This window comes from Trichosurus vulpecula, chromosome 5 (genome assembly GCF_011100635.1).
Source record: "Trichosurus vulpecula isolate mTriVul1 chromosome 5, mTriVul1.pri, whole genome shotgun sequence".
In the NCBI taxonomy this organism is placed as follows: domain Eukaryota; kingdom Metazoa; phylum Chordata; class Mammalia; order Diprotodontia; family Phalangeridae; genus Trichosurus; species Trichosurus vulpecula.
Window position 1 is genome coordinate 7,923,210 of NC_050577.1, and position 16,382 is coordinate 7,939,591.

Genomic DNA, 16,382 nt, shown 5'->3' on the forward strand with positions numbered 1-16,382 from the left:
GTCAGCCATTTACTCATCCTCATTTAGGGCCAATCTGTTCACTGTCCAAAGTTGGACTGAAGAACGAATTCGAATTCTGAGTCAGGGATGCTGAGGGAATGGCCTAGGTCCTCTGGACACTGTGCATTTAAACAAAACCAGAGTCTCTGGTCTTGAGGAGCCTCCTCGTGCCGAGGAAGGGTGGAGGATACAGATGGACAAGTGTGAAGGAAGGCAGAGAGTGACGGGATGGAAGAGGCTGGACAAAGCATTCTGGGGAATGAGGGGGGGTCTTCATGGAACTGATAGCATCACTGAGGCAGAGGCTTGAAGGGATATGGGGAACAACGAAGGCAGAACCTTCGAGAGTCAGCTCCACACCACAGAAATGACTTCTGCCAAAATCCAGAGGCAGGTGATGGTACATCAGGAGTGAAGAACAGCTAGTTGTTCAATGTGGCTGGAAAGTAGATAGCATGCAGGGAAATGACATGAAATGAGCCTGGAAAAGAAGGCTGGGGCCTAGCTGTAGAGGAGGCTGAATGTCAAGACTAGGGTTCTGGATTTTATTCCGGGGCAGTAGTGAGCCACTGAAGGTTTGAAAGAAGGGAATGAAATAGTTGTCACTCCTGCCCCTGTGCACCATGGGCAACTGGAGCAGGGGAGAGCGACGAGGAGCCCATGAAAATGGCACTGGGTGAGCAAAGAAAAGGAAGTGGAGGGCAGTAACGCGGTGTGGGAGAAACTGGTGGGCCTCAGCACGCGCGCGGCTAGAGGGACGAGTCAGGGGACTGAAAAGGGATGAGAAGCGGTGACTGAGGATGGAGTCTTGCTCAGCAAAGACAAGGATGCTTCGAGGGGCTGTGGGGTGGGAGGGAGGGGAGGAGGAGGGCCACTGGGGGCGTGTGGAGTTTGAACTGCCAGTGGTCATTCCGGGTGGAACGGTGAGGGAAGCCTAGAGGTCAAGTGAGAGGTGAAGGCCACACGGATAGACTTGGGGGTCACCAGTAAAAAGGTGATTGTTGAAGTCATGGGTGAGGAAGAGGGAGAAGAGAAAAGACCCAGGCCTGAGATGCAGGGGACCCCCACATTCCATCCTGGGACCAAGAGGTGGACACTGGTGCTACCAACGGGACTCTGAAGAAGTAATTAGACAGGCTGGAAGAGAGAGAGGGAGTAGAGTTGAAGCCTGAAGTGGTTCAAGCGGGGTGAAGACTTGACACAGGCCAGCAGTCTCTGGAGTTAAGGGAGCATTGGTGGTTGTGACCTTTCTGAGGGCAGGCCAGGAGAGCCCTAGGGCGGGGGTAATGAGGGGCAGTAGGTAGGGCTTGGGTTTGGGGTTAGGGTGTGAAAAGGAGGAGCAATAGAGGCTGAGAATATCGAGGAATGACTCTGTGGACCACACTGTCCACAGGACATTCTTGGCAAAGATAGCAGAGCAGATTGCCATCTCTTTCTCCAGTGGATTAAGTGACTCGCCCAGGGCTACATAGCTAGTTAGTGTCTGAGGCCAGATTTGAACTCGGGTCTTCTTGACTCCAGGCACAGAGCTCTATCCACTGATGCATCTAGCTGCCTCTGTCCGAACAACCTTCATATTTGAAATCAGCCTAATGATGGAGTTCTACTCTACATGACACAGTAGTTTTTTTTTTTGTTTATTTTTTAATGCAAACTTTAAGGTGATAGGTCACAGTGAGTTGTTCATGTCAGGGATGTGGTAGAAGTGTGGCCTAGGGCTCGAGGGTGGGGATGAGTGTCTCTGCCTTTCACAATGGCAGATGTACACCCTGGGTAAGTTCTGTACTTAAGCAGTCGATGCCTCAGACAGGAGTCGCCCATCTCCCCTGGTAGAGAATTTTCACACCAGTGACTACCAGTGACCACCCCACAGTGATGAAACCATAGACCCAGACAAAACAAATAGCATTGATAAGCACATAAACATAGTTGGGAAGAGACAACGAATAAGGAAGTAAAACTGAACAGAGGGTACCCATGAACCAAACTAGTCTGAGATGTTTAAAACAAAGAATCCCCACCCGCAGGGCACTCTCTGAGGTCTAGCACAGAATAGAACACCAGGGGCTCTGGAGTCAGGTTGGACCACACCCACCCAGGGCCCAAAGCTCACGTTCTCCAAGCCGAGGAGCACTAGTAAGGGGATCGTGGTCATCCCTCCCTGAATCCACTCCTGCAGAGAGACAGTGCCGTCATGGTCATAGTCGATCTCTTCCATCATTTCATGAAGTATCTGTTTCGGGAGAGACCAGGAAATGGAATTTCACATTGGGAAATAGGAAAAGGGATAAGGTACAGAGGAAGCATCAGATGAGCAGGGAAAGCTAGGTCTAGAGAAGGCTATGACTAAGGATGTCTATGTCTCAGGAAGGCCACTCCTAGGGAAGGATGCTGCTAGGAGGGGCAGATGACTTAGAGAGGCTACCCCTCAGAAAGCCTACGTGTATAAATGCAAGTGGAGCTCAGGGGTGATTCAGCTCACAGCTAACCTGGGAGCCCCACCCCAAACATCCCTCTGTTTTTGAAGAACATTAGTTAGAAATTTGACCTAACTGAATCTAATTGTCTGATGGATCAAATTTCATGACTATGTACGCAGCAGTGATACAGTAGGAAACTTTTGTTTGTTTTCATCTCAATACCCTAGCGGGCCATAGTGATTCATCTACCTCAGATTATTTTGAAGGGTCAGAGGTGTCCTGGAAAGTGTTAGATCCCCCAATTTAATAGTAAAGAGTTGAAGAGGTTCTCTCCAACCATCTGTGAAGCAAGAAAACAGAGGGTCAACTATTCACCTATCAGATCTTAGGAGAAGAAATGGGGCTGATCAAAGGATCCATGACCGTTGTATTTAGGCAGGACAGTCACTAGATCTAGGCTTCATTGAACGTCCAAAAAAAAAGGCCATACTAACTGTTTGCAATAAATGGGTACATTTGCAAATGCAACAGATGGGAATGTTAGAAATATTCTAGGTCAGCCCTACAACAAACCAACCCACACAGCACATACTGCTTTGCTAATATAAATGATGTGCCTTGGGGAAGGACATCTTGTTGTCAAAAGCCAAACAGCTTTAGAAGGAGCTGCCCTGTTTAGTTTAAAAAAAAATCCTCCAAAAGATGATTTTTTTAAAAGGAGGAAGCTGGAGAGAAACAACAGCTGTCATTGCACAGACCTGTGAATGTGGGGCCGGTTCCCTAAAACCCTCCTGTGATTGTCCTCTGGGACCAAACATTGAGTTGGGTCAGTTTCCCCTTAAAGCATGACCTTGGGTCTGGACATGTGAGCTCGAGTGTGGAGGCCCACCAACATTAGTACTCTTCCCCATTTCCATCATCACCTCATCTCCTTCTTATGGTCTTCAGGGGGTCACCCAGGATTGGACCAGGAGGCTTAGTGGCTTGCCCATTATCTCACAGTTGGCACGGGCAGAGGAAGCAGGGGAAAACAAGGAGTCAGGGAGAGCTCTCTTCTAATTCCCGGAGGCTGTAAAACTGGAGGAATCTTTAATTATTAATGGGGAGTGACAGACTTCCTCAGTGCTAGCCATCGGTTCCCTAGAAGGCACTCAATCACTGAAGGCGTCATTGGGGCCTCCACTATGACTCTTCGACTGCAGACGATGCAGAGGCAGCAGGGCACAGGGTGTATGGAGATGGACAGAGACAGGAATCTGGGCTCCAAATTCTCCCTGCTGCAGGGCTGGCTCTGGGGCTCTGGTGGCATCGCTTCAACTCTGGGTGCCCCACTCTAAGCTATAAAAGAGTTCCTGCTGTGCAGGGTAGAGGGAGTTCTCTACTTCAGCATCACAATAATAACTGTTATCAATCACTCTATGTATACAGCGCTTTAAGGTTTGCAGACAACTTTCCAGGGTTACCTCATTGGACCTCCCAGCAGCCCTGCAAGGCAAGAGCTGTCATCATTCATATTTTACAGAGGAGGAAACTGAGGCCAGGATCGCTTGGGTGATTTACTGAGGATTACATAGCTAGAAAGTACCTGAGGCTGGATTTGAACTCAGATCTCCCTAACTCCAGGTCTACTGCTGTGCTATCCCACTCAGTAGGACCCAAATTCCTGCTTTAAGGAGAGACGCTTCTAACATTCTGAATTTTTCAAAGCTATCCTTCAGACAAAAATCAGCATATGTAGACAGGGCTATTTTAATGAATGCTGGGATAAAGCCACAGGTTTCTTCCCTGCTTCCTTTTCTGTCCACCTCTTTAGGCTTATTAATCTAATTGGGGCCACAGTTCTGACCCAGAATAAAAGTGGTGACGTTAGTGCTAGTACCTGACAGACAGTGTTTGAGGAGTTCCGGGCACGTTCACATAAACAATCCCACAAGGGGCAGTAGGAAGGATGCTCCGTTGGGAGAGCCTGGGAAGAGAGGAGCTGGGTTTGAATCCCAACTCTGCCTGGGTGCAAGCCAGTGCCACCCTGGACAAGTCACTCAGCTGCCCTGTGTCGCATTGGCTAACTATAAAATGAGGAGCTTAGACTGGTGATCTTCTACTTAGAGCATCCAGGATTTGATGCAAACAAAAGTTCTCGGGGATGGGCAGTGCCAATATGTTTATTCTCATTTCACAGATCAGAAGACCAAGACTCAGAAACATTAAACAAGTGCTCAAGTGACAGTGAGTGGGGGGAGCTAACACTTCCTCGGACATTGGTTAAATCCACCATTTTCATGCGTTAGCAGTATTTCCAAGGGTTACTTTTCACCTGAGTAAAAGACCTAAGAAAACTCCTTAGCCACAGGAGAGTGGCCAGTGTGACCAGAGGAAAGGTGAGGGAGCCGGGACAGCCCAGGCACCTGAACCCAGCATTGTCTCCAAGGACAGCTGGGGCCGGGGGAGCCTTGGCTGGGGCACCAGCTTCACTGGCCTTATCAGCAAAATGAAGGCTCCAGCTAGAAGAGAAGTTCCTGGAGAAGTTTCTGTGAGCCAAGGAGGCCTCCTCCCAAGCTTGGGATAGGAGAGGGGCCGCAGGGGCTGACCACAACAAGAAAGACAACGAAGTGATAAAGAGCGTTTCTAAAGTTCAAAGGAGCCTCATGAACATCATCTCATCTGAAGCATGCCACAGCCCTTGTACAAGATTCTACAGGCATGTACTTCCCCATTTTATAGACAATGAAATTGAGGCTCTGAGACAATGTATGACATTCCTCAGTCACACAACTAGGACACATCTGAAGTGAGGTTTGGATTGTGGCCTTCCTGATCCCAGCTCTTCAGTCTCCTGACTGTTAACAGTGTGGTTCAGGAAGTGAGTTATATGGCTATACCCCCTTCTCTTCTGGGAATCCCAGGATGCCCTAAAAAGGAGGTATAGAGAGGGCAGTAGGGTACATTTGCCAACTTCAAGGAGCTTGTTTTGGTTTCAATTCTACCACCACATTTTCATCACCATCATTGCCACCACCACTCCCACCATCACCATCATCATCACCACCATCATTATCATCACCATCATCACCATCACCATCATCATCACCACCATCATCACCATCATCACCATTATTATTATCACCATCATCACCACCACCATCACCATCATCACCATCATTATCATCACCATCATCACCATCACCATCATCATCACCACCACCATCACCATCATCACCATCATTATCACCACCATCACCACCATCATCACCATTATTATTATCACCATCATCATCACCACCACCATCACCATCACCACCATCACCATCACCATCATCACCATTATCTTCACCCCCCACCCCCAGAGCATCATGGACATGGCTTCAGCTCTGGCCCTCACACCTTATCAATGCCCTCAGTTGCCTCTGTCCCTCTGATTAGAAGCCTGGAGGGAGGAGTAAAAACTCTTCCTAGAGTCTATCTTTATTTTTCTTGTCAGTGTTCAGTTGTTTTTCAGTCGTATTCAATCCTTCATGAACCCATTTGTGGTTTCCTTTGCAAAGATATTGGAGGGGTTTGTCATTTCTCCTCCTTCTTATTGTACAGTTGTGCAAACTGAGACAGAGTTAAGTGACTTGCCCAGGGTCACACAACTAATAAGGAGTCTGAGGTTCAATTTGATTTATACGGGGCTCAAAATCCCAGCAATTTCTTTATTTGCCACCAGCTGTGCTCCATGGTTTTGACTGCCACCACCATCACCATGGCCCCGCTCATGTACCTTCTGGCAGCTATCCCTTCCCTTCTCAGCTTCGTTTTCTGTACTGTCTTCATTAGATCATAAGCTCCTTGAGGGCAGGAAGCTTCTTTTACTTATTCTTATCCCCAGCACTTAGCAAAGGGCCTGGCACATAGTAGGTGCCTAATAAATGTTTATTTATAGCCTATCTTCTGTGGTTCCAGCCAGCTGCCTATTCATCCATTCATTTGCTGCAGCTAGCTGGGGCTTTCTCAGGGTAACATTGTGAAGATCCTGATTTCCCGGATGGCAGTCACAGGACAAAAGTATTCTCTAGTGTCTCTTCCTGACCTAATAGTCTGTAATTCCTATTACTCTATGTCTACCAGTATTGCCTCAGAGAAAACCGAGTTGAGACACCAAGCATTTATTAAGTGCCTGTTGTATGCCAGGCACTAAGTGCTTGGAGACAACTGTGTACAAATACAATGCCCACAGGATAAACTGGCCATCATCTGAGAGGGGAGCCCTAAGGGACAGGAGGACCAGGCAGAGCTTCCTGCCCAGGACAGGGGTTTAACAGAGCCTTTAAGGAAGCAGGGAGGCCAAGAGGCTGCCCTGAAGGGCAGGGAGGACATTCCAGGCATGGAGGAATACAGACTTAAAATGGTAACCCAGGGCCCCTGAGTCAGGACTGCTGGGAGTCTGCAGGGGCATCCCTTTCCCACTCTGAGGGTTGGTTTCCATACAGAGAGAGGGGCAGCGATAGGCCTGAGGCAGCCTCCATTACAGAGAGGCTGAGAGCATGAGAAGCGACCCAGAAACAGCTTCAGTGATTTCAGGAGACGGAGCGTCCTGTGAAGCAAGTTAAGCTAAGTCAGCAGCTAAGGAGATGAGAACGTTGTTCACGGATCACATGGATCTATTGGGGCAGAAGAAACTTTCATGGAGATAATGACTTCAGAGCCACAGCTAGCAGGGAGCTCCCAAGACCACAACTGCCTGGTGTGAGTCATGGGAGGGAGCCAGGCCTCTCCCCAAGCACTGTGCCTTGCGTGAGAGCCTTGGGGGCCACTTAAAATGGAGGGCCAAGCTAAAAACCAGAGGGAACCCCAACTGAGTTACTATCATGTGGGCAGGTGGGCCCTGGTGCTGCTTCTGTTTGGGGCTGTGGCCTGGCTGTGCACATGCACACTCACACACACACACACACACACACACACACACACACACACACACACACTGCATCATACACCAGTGTGGAACAGGCAGTATGGCAGGTGTACAGTGAGTTGGGTCTTTGTTTGTTTTTCTAATGGAGATGACCGCTTTGGGCCAAAGTGCAGCCCTGCCCTGACCTGTTCTCAAAAGAAGGTACCCAGATGGCAAGCCCAGCTAGCGTGGCACATACCGGGCTGAGCTCCGTGACATCCCACTCAAGATATTCAGCCACGTGCATCATCTGACTAATGATGTTTTCCAGCTCCTGGAGGGGAGAAAACAAAGCCATGAGAACTGTTTCTTAGTGCAACAGCCCCCCCCCCAATAATCCAAAATATTATATGCCTTGATCTTGCTTGGCTGTGTAGACATGTTTACCAGGAACGTTAAATACCTTTGAAATAACTTATTTAATAGTAATCTTCCCAAGCCCCCAGGAAGGGGAAACCTGGAAGAAGGATTTAACTCTCGGCTCAGCATTCACACCAAGAGAGGGCCCAGCCCCCACATAGGAGCCCTCTCCTGTGCCAAAGGAATGCCTGTGTTCTAGGCTGGCCCTCAGCACCTCCAGCACATGAGAATGTCTACTTCCCATCTGACTTTGATGTGCAGGTGGAGGATTGAGAGGAAGGGGATGTTTCATAGAAACGGGGCTAGCCTTAACTTTGGTGGGACGCTCCAACAAGTGTGTTGTTCATTCTTATCAGTGATGGGAAAATCTGGACGTGTGTATGACCCACTAGAGACTAAGGTTAAGCGAGTACCAGGATTCATCTTTTTACTTCAGCTTTAGCCAGTTCCCTTGAAAGCAAAGTCTGGCCAGGACAGGTCAGGTGATTGTTCAGGGCCACACAGTCCAGGTGTATCAGAGACAGGATTGGAACCCAAGTCTTGTTGACCCCGAGGCCAGCACTCTACTTCCTATTTCAGGCTGTTGCTACTATGCTAACGATTGCAGAAGTTTTTATAACCCTGAGGCTGAAAAAAACATTAGGAAAGTTATGATGGAAAAATTCTGAATATATTCCTTCTTTGCTAATTTTAATTGCTTAACTTCTCTTTTTACACAATCTAGACCTCCCCTTATTCTCTGTCTCCCTTTCCTGGAAAGCCATTCCTCATAACAAAGAAATTTTTTTAGGTAAAAACTAATATTTGGATTTATGTTAATGAAATTAAAATTCACTCAGCATTAGAAAACATTCCTCCTAACAGTTTGTTGTGTCACTGTGGTATAAAAGGACTAAACATTTTTTAATTCTATATGGAGTTATCAACATCTCTCTATAAAATATAGAAGAGGGTGGTGATGGTGGGGCAGGCCCAGTCTGAAGGCCTGAGGTGGTCTTTAGGCTTTTGTTTTTGTTTTTACAGTTCATTCTTTTTATATTTGTTCAATTATATGTTTCTCTGGTTTTGGCCTGATTGGTGATGTCCAGCTTATAGAAAATTCCCATTCTACAAACTTCATTCACTGACAGGAGCTGGAAACTTTGCTTCAACTGAGAGTTTCTGAGTTGCTTTGGTTAAATGACTTGCCAAGGGTGGGGACACAAAACCAACTTGTGAATGCTTGGGTGCATCCATTGGTGGCAGGAACTGCCAGATAACATGGGGGATTCACACTGGTTGGAAGTCTTCAAGCCCAGGTAGAATGCCCAGCTACCAGATTACATGGGGAGGCAATGCTTTTTCAGGTAATTAGGCTAGATGGCTAGTGAGGTCCATCTGAGCTCCCTTAGATTCTGTGAAATACAGGGAGGAAGAGGGGTGTGGCTCAAAAGCAAAAGCCAGTCTACTGTGATTCAGCACTTTAGATTAAAGAAGGTCATTTCTAATGTTGTCCATCAGTATAATTTGTCAAACTCTATCTTAGGATTTGACTGTAACTATTGTTAATGACCTGTTTGTTTGTTTCCTTGTTTTAAATAGCCCAAAATATTAGACTGAGTTTCCTCGTTCTGTTTTCTCTGTGGACCAAAATGCCAATAAATGTGACTTTAAAAATAAAAAAGGTCAGGAGATGGACCCAGGATTGCTTTGGTATAGGGAACTCTCAGGTGAGGAAACTCTCTCTACCAGAGCAGGTGGCACCTCCCTGGAACCTTATAGTCTTAGAGAGGTGCTCAGGGCACTGAGAGGTTATGTATTGGCCCAGGGTCACAGAGACTTACAGAAAATGCAACACCAAGCAAACTGTATTAGACACACAATCTGCAAAGTGGCCGGTTATGACCATTGCAATGATGATTGCTTACAGGGCACTGTGGGGTCACTGCAGAGACCCAACGTTTCAATGTTTCAACAGGACACGGCTCCTTTCCTCATGGAGATTGTCATGTGGTAGGGCAATAGAGCTCCAGCCCTGGGAGCCTTAGACCCAGTTCCACAGGCTTAGGGTGCAGGACACATGCACAAAGTCACTGTGTAGGAGTATGTGAGAATTCACAGACTTCAAAGCCCAGCAAGGAATGCACTTGTGACCTGGAGGGGCAGGGGCATTGGAAACACCCTTCAAGAAAATAAATGCATGTTGGCAGCAAGTCAGGTCCCATCCTGCTGTGAAACAGAAATGGATGTGCCCCTGGGAGGATCACATCCCCTCTCTCAGCCTCCGTTTTGTCATCTGTAAAATGAGGAGGATGGGTTAAGAGATCTCCCAGCTCCTCCAGAGTTGTGAAGTCAATGATTCCCCTTCCCCAATGGAGCAAACAAAGACGTCCAGGTACCTCAAGAGCAATGGCCACTGGAAAAACCTCAGCTACTTTTATATCAAAAAATTCCACAATTACAATCAGTTCATAATTGTGCTCATTTTCCTGAGCCAAAGGTCTCCTCTTTCCTTTTTTAATGGCTTTGATCTCTCTCCAGAATCACTAATGCGCCATTATCCTCCTCCTTCCTTACACAAAAACGTCTCCAACTTCATCTCATTCCTTGTAAAAGTCTATCTGAGCTTTGCTGAGGGGACTGACATGCAGTGACGGGGCTAACTCACGTGTGGGGGATGCTTTATCGAATTGATGATCCACTGATCAAAATGTCAAATTTTTTAAAGTGGACTTTTACATTCCAAACTTTCTATAATCCTACACTTCATATTTTATTAGCATTTTAGTCTTTCATGAGAATAGGTGGGATAGAATTTCAAGATGTTAGGAAAGATAAAGTTTGATCACAGTTACAACAGAATCTCTGAACATAAAGAGACTTCCAAATTAAGTTGGAGGTTCCTCGAAGTCTGGGGGCAATTTTGGCACAAGTATAATAAACAGTGCCCCCTTTTTTAAACAGCTGTGGAGGTGAGATCACCTGGGGTATTTCTCTCCTGTTTACAATACCTTATCTTATTTGCCTCTTAAGTAACTGGTGGTTACAAAATATAGACCTGGAGACTACTCCCATAAAGGGCCTGGTCTAAGCAATAGATGCATTCATTTAGTATTCCCTCAAAAAATACATAATTGGAAGCCAGAGAAAGACTTGGAATCAGGAAGACTTGGGTTTGAATCCTGTCTCTGATACTTACGAACAGAGTGACCCTAGGAAAATTCCTTAAGCACCCTGGCATGCCTCATCTGGTAAATGATAGAGTTGAAACCAATGGCTCTTCCAGCTGTAAACCTATGTCCTTATGATGCTTTGAGCAGCTTTCATTCCGAGATTAGTTATTTCCTAACACTGAGGAGTCTGTGCTTTTTTGTTCTACTTCCCAAGCCACTGTCATCTTCTTTGTGTTGTCAGTCCCTTCCCTCTTTTGAGCTCAGATTTGAAAGATGTTATAGTTTCATATCACTATGGTCCCATGTAAATAGTCCAATTCTAACAGTTGTTTTCTCAGATCTCTTACCCAAGAAACACAAGCTTACATGGGAATTAGGAGAAGCCAACTTCCATTGGTCAAACCCATTAGTGATACATTACCATTCTCTTCAGAAAGAAGTATTTTGAAATTATCAAGGAAAATTTGAAGAAAAAAAATGCAATCACCGAACTGTCCAGGAAGCCATTGCCATCTGTGTCGTAGAGGCGGAACATGACTGAAAGAAGAGAAGTTGGAGATTAGGAGAGAATGGAAGCATCCCAAGAGATCGGCTCAAATTTACCTCCAGGTAGCACCAACTGCACATCCAGCTCAGAGAATGTGCTTTGTGGCACCGGAACTTCTCAGTGGCCAAGGAAGTAGCCAATGGCAATTGCCATCCATCAGGGGAGGTTAAAGAAGCCACCAGATCATTTGCCATATTCAGCACTGACCTACTGAGATGTCCTAGGGGTGTTGAACTCTTCCTGTGGGGATTGTTCAAAAGTGAAAGACTGAAACCAAAGGACAGTGGAACATTCTCCTGTTCAGGGAAATAGCTAGACTTGGGTGAAGAGACAAACAATCCAATTTATTTGGCATCCATCATGCACTAGCCATGAGGAAAAGTGGCTGATTCTTTCAGACTTTCAGTTTCCCCTTGGACCAGACAAAGTGAACAATACCTGGTGGCCTCTACCAGAGCACGATGGGGACGCCCGAATTGCATGAGGAAGAATCTAGACTCTTTGGGGACTTCTGTACTTGCACCCTCAGTGTTTACCACATTGTCTGGGGCACAGTATGAGCTTTCTGAATGCTTATTGGTTGGTAAGCTATGGAGTTCTTTCAGAATTCGAGGAGCAGAGACTGGGCCTGGGATTGGATGGTTTGTGGTGAAAACACTCCCTCTACTGATGCACATCAGCATCTCCTTTGTAATGCATAGTCTTAGGATGAGAACACAGAGAAATCCTTTCCCAGAGTCCCCTCACCAGGACATGTCAGAGGTGGATTTTCCTGACTTCTGGAAAAGGTCTCTATTCATCACATGACTCAGTGTCTCTGGGTGGTCCAGGATAGAGAACATGGGATGGGAGTGGGAGTTAGAAATCCTGGCCTCAGACCCTTCTGAGCTCTCTGTCTCTATACAAGTCACTCTCCTCCCTTTGGCATCAGTATCCTCACCGATGAAATGGGGTCACTAATTGAAACATATAAAGCATTACAAAAAGGAAAGGTGGAAAGGACTAAGGGCCATGAAAGAAGAGCCCCTGCCCCCCTTTTCCTATTTCAATCACTGGATACAGTTGTAGTAGGCAGGCTTGAACGTGATAATGAATCCTTTGCTTAAGAAATTGTCAGGGACGCTCTGATGTCAGCTCCCAGGCCCAAGCATCCAGGCATATGGACTCCATTTGCTTTGACCTTCACACCTTTTCTAACTGACTGACCCCCGCCCCTCTGCAAATCATTCAAGCACTACAATAAAACCTTTCCAAAGACACACATTTTGTTACTTTCAAGTGTGTTACTTTGGATAAAATAGGACCCAAAGTTGCTTCAATTAAATCAGTAAGTATGACCAACTATTTGCCATTACAGAAATTGCATGGCTGCTGTTAAAAAGGAAATCATGAGTCCATTAAACATACCCCCTGCAAGCTCACTATTGGACTCAGGAAACATTTTTTTTTTACAGAGAACTCCAGCCATTCACTGATGGGGCCAAACACTTCAAGGCTAGGAATTTCAGAGGCCTTACTCCTTGTCTAATCAAGATGGCCTCCTGGCTGGACTGGGCACTGAAACCAACTTAACCCTGAGAGTTAGACCTTGGACTTCTAGGGTTTTATGATAAGTTGTGACTGTGGGGAGATTTGTTTTAGCAGAGTAAAGGAGAGGAGGGGTAGTCAGACGGATCAATTGATAGGAAGACTTATGAATGAAGACAGGCAGGCAGACATTTATCAAAAAATGGATATAAGAAGATTCAAGTAATCTTTGCCCACTTATATAAATATGTATCTAATTACGGATATTCATTCAATATAGAAATGCCTGGGGCTTCCTAGTATATTTATTTCCATGAGCACAAAAGATATTATTCATTTTTGTTATATCTTCTGTATGACATACCCATGTATGACAATTTCCACATTGTTACTGATAACGAGAAAAGCAGTGCAACCTAGTGGCTACTCAGAGAGATCTGGGTTTGAATTCTGTCTGTAGTACTGTGACCATGGACAAATAAATTCTCAGTGGTCCAAGTGATCCTAACTCAAAAGACTAGAAGTCACAGAGGATCAGCCAAATGATAGCACAGGTCTGGAATATCACCAAAGTAATGCCATCTTTCCAATGGGAGCCATGGAGAAGTGCCTGCCCACTAGAAAATGCTGGCAAATGCCCTCTGTATACGATAGAAAAATATTGTATTTATTCTGATAATTTTAAGATTCAGGATCTTTTATTCATTTAAACTGGTTTTCTCTAAACTATAAAGATGTTTACTATGATGAGTTTGCCAGTATGAAATAATTTTCAGCTCAATCATACTGTTTACTTCAAGAGTTATCCCAATCAGGGTTTCAGTGAGAGCCCAGAGGATGCAACTCCATCTCAATACTTTTGGAATGTTAACAGAGAAAAACTGTTTATGAATATAGGTACAAAATGGAGTTTATTTGATTTCTTTAATATTCAATATGGCATCTGGGTGGATCTACCCTCTTTAGTCCTTCTTCCATCCCCCTTGTTATTGTGTTGTTCAACAGTTTCAGTCGTGTCTGACTCTTCATGACCCCCATTGGGGTTTTCTTGGCAAAGAGACTGGACTGGTTTGCCATTATAATAAGCTATGCCTGCTGTCTGGCCAGAAGCCATGGACCTTGAATGAGCTACTCAGACACAAGATATAAAGATGAAATCTCCAATAAGTAGTGCATAAATTGTTTCATACTCCCCAATTCACAAACAGTTAATGTTTTAAGTATTGACCCTGTGCTCAAGGATAATACAAAGGATGGGTTACTGTTTCATGGCTTAAGAATTTGTCAGTGTGTGCTTATGAGTCTTTTGTAATAAAAGTGTCTCTTGGGGGATGAAAAAGAGGAGGAGAAAGAAGGGACAGAGGAGGCGGATAGTAATGATGAAGAGAAGGAGGAGGAAAATGAGAAAGAAGATGAGGAAAAAGAGAAAAAAAGAGAGGAGGAAAAAGAGGAAGAGAAAGAAAAAGAAAGAGGAAGAGGAAGAGGAGAAGGAAGAGAAGGAGAGTGTACCTTGACTGACTAGAAGCTCCATAGAGGGGTTTGAGCAAAATGATGATAAAGCCAGACACAACATTCCATATATTGAATACAACTTGAAGAAACAAGGTCCATCGTAGCTGAACTTCAGAAAGACTTAAAAACAGACACAGAACAAAGAGATATTTCCCTTTATGTGCCCACTCATTTCTGTGTCTCTCTTCTTGGCAGTTGTCAAGAGAGGAAGAGTCGTACAGCAGCTAGAGCATTCCACCAGAGCCAGGAAGATCTGGGTTCCAATCCTACTCCTAAAAATTGTTACTTGTGTGACCAGGGCAAGCCCTTAATTCTCTCTTAGCCTGTCACCTCATCTGTAAAACAGGGATAAATTTAGTCCCTGTTCTACCAGGTTTTAAGAACCCAATGGTCAAGGGTCCTAGCATAGTCCTTCGTAAAGAGTAGACACTCAAAAATACTTGCTGAATGAACAAGTGAATTAGTGAATAAAGTTAATCCCTAGGCAGGAAAAAGGCAGCCACAAAATGTACTAAAAAAACCCTTTCCTTAATAATCAGGCTGTCACCATTAGGAGAGGGCAATCATTATTACACTAAGTGATGAGATTAAAGTAGTCATTTAAAACCTAATGCAAATCTCCATGGGAGGTAAAGGAAGTAGGAGAAGTTGTTAAAAAAGACTTTAAATACGGAGATGGTTTAAAGAGAGAATTAAATATATATGTGTATATATGTATATATATCTCAAGGGATAGAAAAAGATAGAAACACATGGCACAAAGCCAGGCATCTCAATCCTGATTCTCAGGACCCCTTTACACTCTTAAATATTACTGAGAGGCCCAAGTGGCTTTCTTAGTGTATTTTTTTACATGTTGATACTTTCACGATATTAGATTTTTTTTTAAATCTTGGTAATTGTTCACATTCCATGGACTCTGTGAAAGGGGGGATCTGTTCCCCTCAGGAGTCCCCAGGTCACACTTTGAAAACCACCGAGGAAAGTACCTGGGGGAATGATGCTAAGCCAAGAAATAGTAAGAGGGTAGGTAAGTAAGGTGAAAGTGTTCTTGAGGTGGAGGGAGTAGAAGTGAGGAGGCTAAAGAAACCAGCAAACATAAGAATGTTCCTGAGTCCCCGGGGATTCAGAAATATAGGATAATTGGAGACAATATGTTGAAGAATGAAGCCTCAATTAGTCAGAGGGCCAGCAGTAGGCTTGAAAGGAAGGAAAACACACGATGACAGGATTTTAAATGAGAAGAGACCTGAGCAGCAATATAGACCAAATCTTTTCCTTTAAAACAAGTGAACCAGGAGATCACAGATGTGAAAGTACCTGCTTGAGCTCACCCTGTTAGTGAGGTGCCAAGGCCTGACTTAGATTGGCCAGGCCAAAAAGAAGTTAATCCACCTATGTGGCTCTTACTTGGCTAAAATGGTTCATGAAAATCCCCCAGTCCATCCTGTAGCTATTGGGCAGTCCCCACTGGGATCTCAGGGAAAGCTGCTATCCTACAAGTGATCAGACACCTTATAGAGGATTAGTAAAAGGATGAGGCCAAGAGGCCCTCCATTCTCGGCATGACAAGGTAAGGATGGGGTGGAACTGTTTCTATTTCTATAGGGATCTTCCACCAGGAGGTGAACACTGATCCATTTTCACCAAAACAGCCAACCTGTTATGGACCTGCCAGGTGCTAGAGATAACAGAAACCAAAACAAAGCAGTCACTTTCCTCAAGGAAGTCAGTTTCTATGCTGGGCTAGACTAGGAATATTGTAAGACCCTGAAATTCTTTCTAAATGGCTGTGGAGAGAAGTCGCTGTTGTCATTGGACTGTGGCATAAACTGTTGATTACACTATGTTGGCAGGGCATCAAGGGCACCCAGACATGGACCCATCACCAAACCTCAGCAGAGGTTGGGGAGTTAGTGCATATAGCAGAGAAG

At 45.2% G+C, this 16,382-nt stretch overlaps 1 protein-coding gene across 1 annotated transcript in view; it reads right to left on the bottom strand.

The window, feature by feature from the left end:
- LOC118850187 (diacylglycerol kinase beta-like) overlaps positions 1 to 16,382 on the bottom strand; it is a 112,193-nt gene that overhangs the window by 59,844 nt on the left and 35,967 nt on the right. Inside the window, exons 5-7 of the mRNA XM_036759406.1 lie at positions 11,350 to 11,399; positions 7,550 to 7,624; positions 2,114 to 2,233 (exon numbers count right to left, since the gene is read on the bottom strand). Of these exons, the coding sequence (XP_036615301.1) occupies positions 2,114 to 2,233; positions 7,550 to 7,624; positions 11,350 to 11,399 (245 nt within the window). The remainder of the gene's footprint in view (positions 1 to 2,113; positions 2,234 to 7,549; positions 7,625 to 11,349; positions 11,400 to 16,382) is intronic.